At 47.0% G+C, this 5,024-nt stretch overlaps 1 protein-coding gene across 1 annotated transcript in view; it reads right to left on the bottom strand.

Annotated features, from left to right (window-relative positions):
* Window positions 1–1,328, bottom strand: part of LOC137198944 (saxitoxin and tetrodotoxin-binding protein 1-like) — a 6,395-nt gene extending 5,067 nt beyond the window's left edge. The window contains exon 1 of the mRNA XM_067612976.1: window positions 1,104–1,328. Coding sequence (XP_067469077.1) covers window positions 1,104–1,244 — 141 coding nt within the window. The 5' untranslated portion in view covers window positions 1,245–1,328. The remainder of the gene's footprint in view (window positions 1–1,103) is intronic.
* Between the last annotated feature and the right edge of the window lie 3,696 nt (window positions 1,329–5,024).

Raw genomic sequence — 5,024 nt, 5'->3', positions numbered from 1 at the left:
ATATCTGACACATTTACAGTCTTTTTAGCATCAAATTCCCTCTTTGTGTTTCCTCGGACAGTGTTTCCCTGTTGAGCTGCAGGTGGAAGTATAGTAACAAAAAGAGGAACTTTGGCACTAAAAAGACTGTAACGTTGAAAGATATCTACTTGATTTGACTCATTTGGACGCTGAAGCTTCATATTAGCTTCAGACTGTGGATTTTGTCCTCCATCACTTCCATTGTAAGGTCATTATGAAGGGATCTTCTAATGGTCAGTATGAACAGGAGGAATGATTACAGTAAGAAACACAGCTTTAATGGTCATTTGATGACTGACTGTTGGTTTAAGACACACTGGAAAACTTGTAAGATTATATATTCACCCTCAAAGAAGAAAAAGCACATTAGAGCTTATCATATCACGTTAAACACATATTAGTACAGTTACATTTACATCAAACTAATGACCAAAAGCTGTCCCTCTCATAGATAACATCAAATCTCTTACACGACTCCTTGTAAACTAAAGTAGAAACGATGTAAACACTGCCCTCAGATACGACCAGCAACAAACTGTTTTATAAACCAATTTTATTCTTGAATGAATGAAAAGAAATAAAAGACCAAAACATATTAACAACATGTTAGGATGTGTTTTCACTGGCTGCTGGCTTACAGGCAGCCCAGTGTCTACATGTGTTTTTTACTTTTGTTTGATTAGTTTCTTAAATATTTAATATCTCCTCCCACCTGCTGCTTCAGTACTTTGTTCATCGTGTAAATCTCTGAGTTTTGCTACTCTTTTTTTAATTAAGGTGTTTAACTTACTTTATTTTAAATTTGTCTCCGAATGTTACTTCAACCACATCAAAATAAGAAAACATTGTTGATGAATGAATCTGGAAAATCCCAAAATGTTGATTTTTCTGCAGCACCTGTTCATAGCAACTAGTCCACAAAAACATTGAATATAATCTAGAAATCTACAAAACATAATTGGCAAAACAAATGATTAAATATAAACTTAATTTGTGTGATGAGACACAACAAACAGTTTCTAAATCAACATCGGACAAGTAAAAGAAACGAGGTCAGAGGTCAGCGGAGGGTGCAGACTCACGGTGCTCAGGTCCTTTGTTAGCGTTTTCTTCACACTGTCACATTCCTCGGTGGTCGGTGCTGCGTCGGTGGTCGGTGCTGCGTCGGTGCAGAGCGCCGCCAGCAGCAGCAGCAGCAGCACCACTCGCTTCACAATGCTCATCCTGCTCAGGAAGGAAAAACAAACACACCCTGCTCTAAGCTCCGTCTGGACAGCAGAGCCGAGGAGGGACGCAGGTTAGTTTATAGCGGCCCTAGGCTCCCGCCAGCCCCTCAGCCGCCCCTCGCCGGCCCCTCGCTGGCCCCTCGCCAACCCGTCGCCGACCTGTTGCCGGCCGCTCGCCAGCCCCTCAACTGCCCCTCACTGGCCCCTCGCCGACCGCTCGCCGGCCTGTTGCCGAACCCCTCACTGACCCCTCGCCGACCCCTCACTGACCCCTCGCCGGCCCGTTGCCGACCCCTCACTGACCCCTCGCCGACCCCTCACTGGCCCCTCGCCAACCCGTCGCCGACCTGTTGCCGACCCCTCGCCAGCCAACCGCCCCTCGCCGGCCCCTCACCGGCCCCTCGCCAGCCCCTCGCCTCGTCGGTCCAAAGTGTGTGTGTGCTCAGCGGGTTATTGAACTCTGCAGCTCTCAGCAGGAAAAACAAGGTGTTTAAAGAACCATCACCTAAACTGTAACTACATCAAGCATGATTTACAACTGTGCTTTTCCTACGGTCACATGTCAAATGTCTTCCATGACTTTGGTTCAGGCTGAGTTTGTACATAATTCTACCTTAAAGCATCTATAACATATATTTCCTTCCTCCTCAGTCTGATCTATATCAGTGAGTAACGTGTTGGTGATGAACCTACAGAGAATCATCAGAGACTCTGCAGCTCCTCTCGGCTTTACGGAGCTTTATAGTGAGTTTCAGCTCATTGTTTATCTGTCCGGCTGCAACTTTACTGTTCTGCTTCACTCTCAGCGTCTCATAGCGTCGTTTTTCAGAGTAAAAGCTGTAAAAAGCCGCTGTACACTACCTGCTCAGCACCAAATGGCAAACAGACACAGTTAGCTGTAGACTAGCTGGTGAACATAGTGGAGCATTTAGCAGCTAAAGAGCCAGATATTTTCCTCAAACAAACAGAGCTAAAAGAGAGAGAATATTGGACTCACATTCACCAGGTGAACAGAAACACGACTCCACATGAATGATAATATTGCTCCGTAACTGCTGGATGTGGAAATAGTTACTAGTGGACAAAACATCAGTTAGTGGAGGTTTAAACTCAGAAACTCAGAAACTACTTTGTCCTTTACATTTTTTACAACTTTTTACATTTCCTGCTTTTTGTGATTTATAATAATATTTTTGGTTTTTAAAAATATTCAGTTTCATTAGTGCACTAAGAGCAAACACTTCAAACTACATACATGTTCAGTCTCACATTTTATGTCAGACTCATGTCTGATTTTCAGACAGTGTCATTAACCTGCTGTGAGACTGAGGGTGTTGACCCCATTGACCCCCACCATACATGGCAGTCCTCCAGAGCTGAAATAATTAGATGATTAATTGATGAGTCAATTGACACTAAATTAATTGGTAACGATTTTAATAAATGAGTCATTGCTCAAGTCATTTTTCATCATAAAAATGTCAAATCTTCTGTCAGCAGCTTCTTACATGTGAATATTTGTTAGTTTTCCAGTTTCCATCATAGTAAACAACATGTTTGTGTTTGTGACAAAACATCTGAATATGTTCAGTTGAGCTTCAGAGAATAATGATCGACATCAGTAGATTATTAAAGTTATATTAAGTAATTACAGTCCTGCTATGATGAATAATACCAGCTGTCCCTCAGATTGATAAAACACAACTTTACAACTAAAGAACTCAACAGAAACTAATGTAGTTAACTTGTTAACTTCGGGAGCAGAACCATGCCTCAAACACACCTCTAATCATCTGCCAAGCCTACTCATACCGGGTCAACCCATCCTACCCTGTCTGTCTCAGATTTCTCGAGCTCAGACAGACCGTGCTTGTCGCCTAAAACGCCTAAACAACTTCTATTCAAACAAGACAAAAGGTAAAGATCATCTACCTACCATGCATCTGGAACTGCAAATCCACTCAACTGATTCAGACTCGCAGCAGCACCCAGATCGCAGCCAAACACGCCGGCGTAGTCGCTTGCGGTCGGTGGTCAGCGAACCTCCGTCCCGCCGGCGTCTCCGTTCAAGATTCGCCAACGAGATGTCTCCGACTCCAACAGCCGAGACCCGCAAATCTCAGGCCTCGTCTCCTCCTTCAGCGAGGACCAGACGCCGCGGGCAGGGTCGTAGGAGCCAGCTCCAACCCTCTCCTCATTGGCAGCTGACCCCATCGCCTAGGCTCCCAGCTCCCGGCTCTTCACCACGGCGCACTCGCGGTGCGCCATCAGCTGCGATTCGGCAGTCTCCGCGTCCTCAAACTGAGCCCAACATCAAAAACTGGACTGTTGCTCGAGGGCATCCCATTTCATTGCAACGCAAACAAAGCCACACTTTTTCGACTGTATTCGGCCTCCATCAACGCAACAACAGACGCCATACCTCCCGCACTTCCGGCTTCCTCACCTGAGCCACCCACTGCCGGTGTCGTCAGGCATGACGTTACTGGGACGTCGCTCATCCCTGTCTTCGCAGGCTTCACAAAATCCCTGTGTACATACATCCTTTCATCCCATCATCCCTTCCTCTACCCTTCCTTCAGCCGTTCCCAGCAACACGGCTTCTGCTCCTCCTTTTTCTGCAATAGCCACCGCAGCAGCAGGAGAGCCTCAGTCAGCAACTCAAGGGGTCCCACCACAGGCCAACCAACTCGGTGATCTCCAACCTCCTTCTTCACTTCCAACTGGTCTATCCTTTCCCCCTCCCCTCCCCATCCCCACCCCATCCCTTCCCCAACACCCAAATGTATTTTTTCAGTGTGCCAGCAATTTCACCCTCGCCACAGCAGCACCAACTGTTCAGCCATCTTCATCTGTTTATCGTCCTTCTCCTGTCTCTCCTGCACTACGCTAACAGATTCTCTCTGGTAATTACATAGAGTTAGCCCAGCTCCTTAAGCCATCGGTCATCGACATTAATCAGCTCAGGGAAGTGCAGACAAACTTCGGCTCCATGCAACTCCGCCACTCACTACCCTCACAGTCTAAAGACCTAACCCCCACAGACTTTGCCTTCACTTTCTCCCTTTACCGTGACGTTATCTGCTCTGCATTTCTAAAACGGAGAGCGGAGCTGGATGACTATCTATCCATCGTGCTCGACATGGCTTTACGCTTTGGAGGGACAGGGTTTTACATCTACCATATGCACTTTGCCAACCAGGCAGCTGGCCTGATACAACAGTTTAACCAGGGAATGTATTGGGGCACCCTTGACTCCAAACTCTACTGCTGCATATTTGCAGCCTGCACGTCCCTCTCCTGTGAGTTATGTGGAGCCCCTTCCCACCCCGCCACAGCATGCACTGTCACTGCTCCTCCAACTCATTAACCCCCCTCTTCTTCACGCAATGCCACAGTCTTTAACCGCTGGTCACCTGCCGCACCCCCACCTCCCATCATCCCTAGGCCCACAGGCATACGTCCTTCAGTCAATGTCCCCATGCCGAAGGGGGTCGACAAATAGGGAAGGCCGATCCTCTACCAGGGAGGCAGGATGGTGTGCAATAACTTCAATCACCTGGGATGCTCTCTTTCCAACTGCCACCTCCTGCACGTCTGCTCCTTCTGAGGCAGTGTTCATGCCAGGAGCACCTGCCCCCACAATCCAACCATACCTGCAGACTAACTAGTACAGAACCTCAGCACACCTGTTAAGAAGCCCTAGGCAGGTTCCTGACTAAAAATCACAGGTTCCCTTACATTATCCATCTTCTTGACAATTTCTTGTTGTCACTC

Source organism: Thunnus thynnus, chromosome 15 (assembly GCF_963924715.1).
Source record: "Thunnus thynnus chromosome 15, fThuThy2.1, whole genome shotgun sequence".
NCBI classification, from domain to species: Eukaryota; Metazoa; Chordata; class Actinopteri; order Scombriformes; family Scombridae; genus Thunnus; species Thunnus thynnus.
This window is presented reverse-complemented; position numbering and strand designations above follow the sequence as displayed.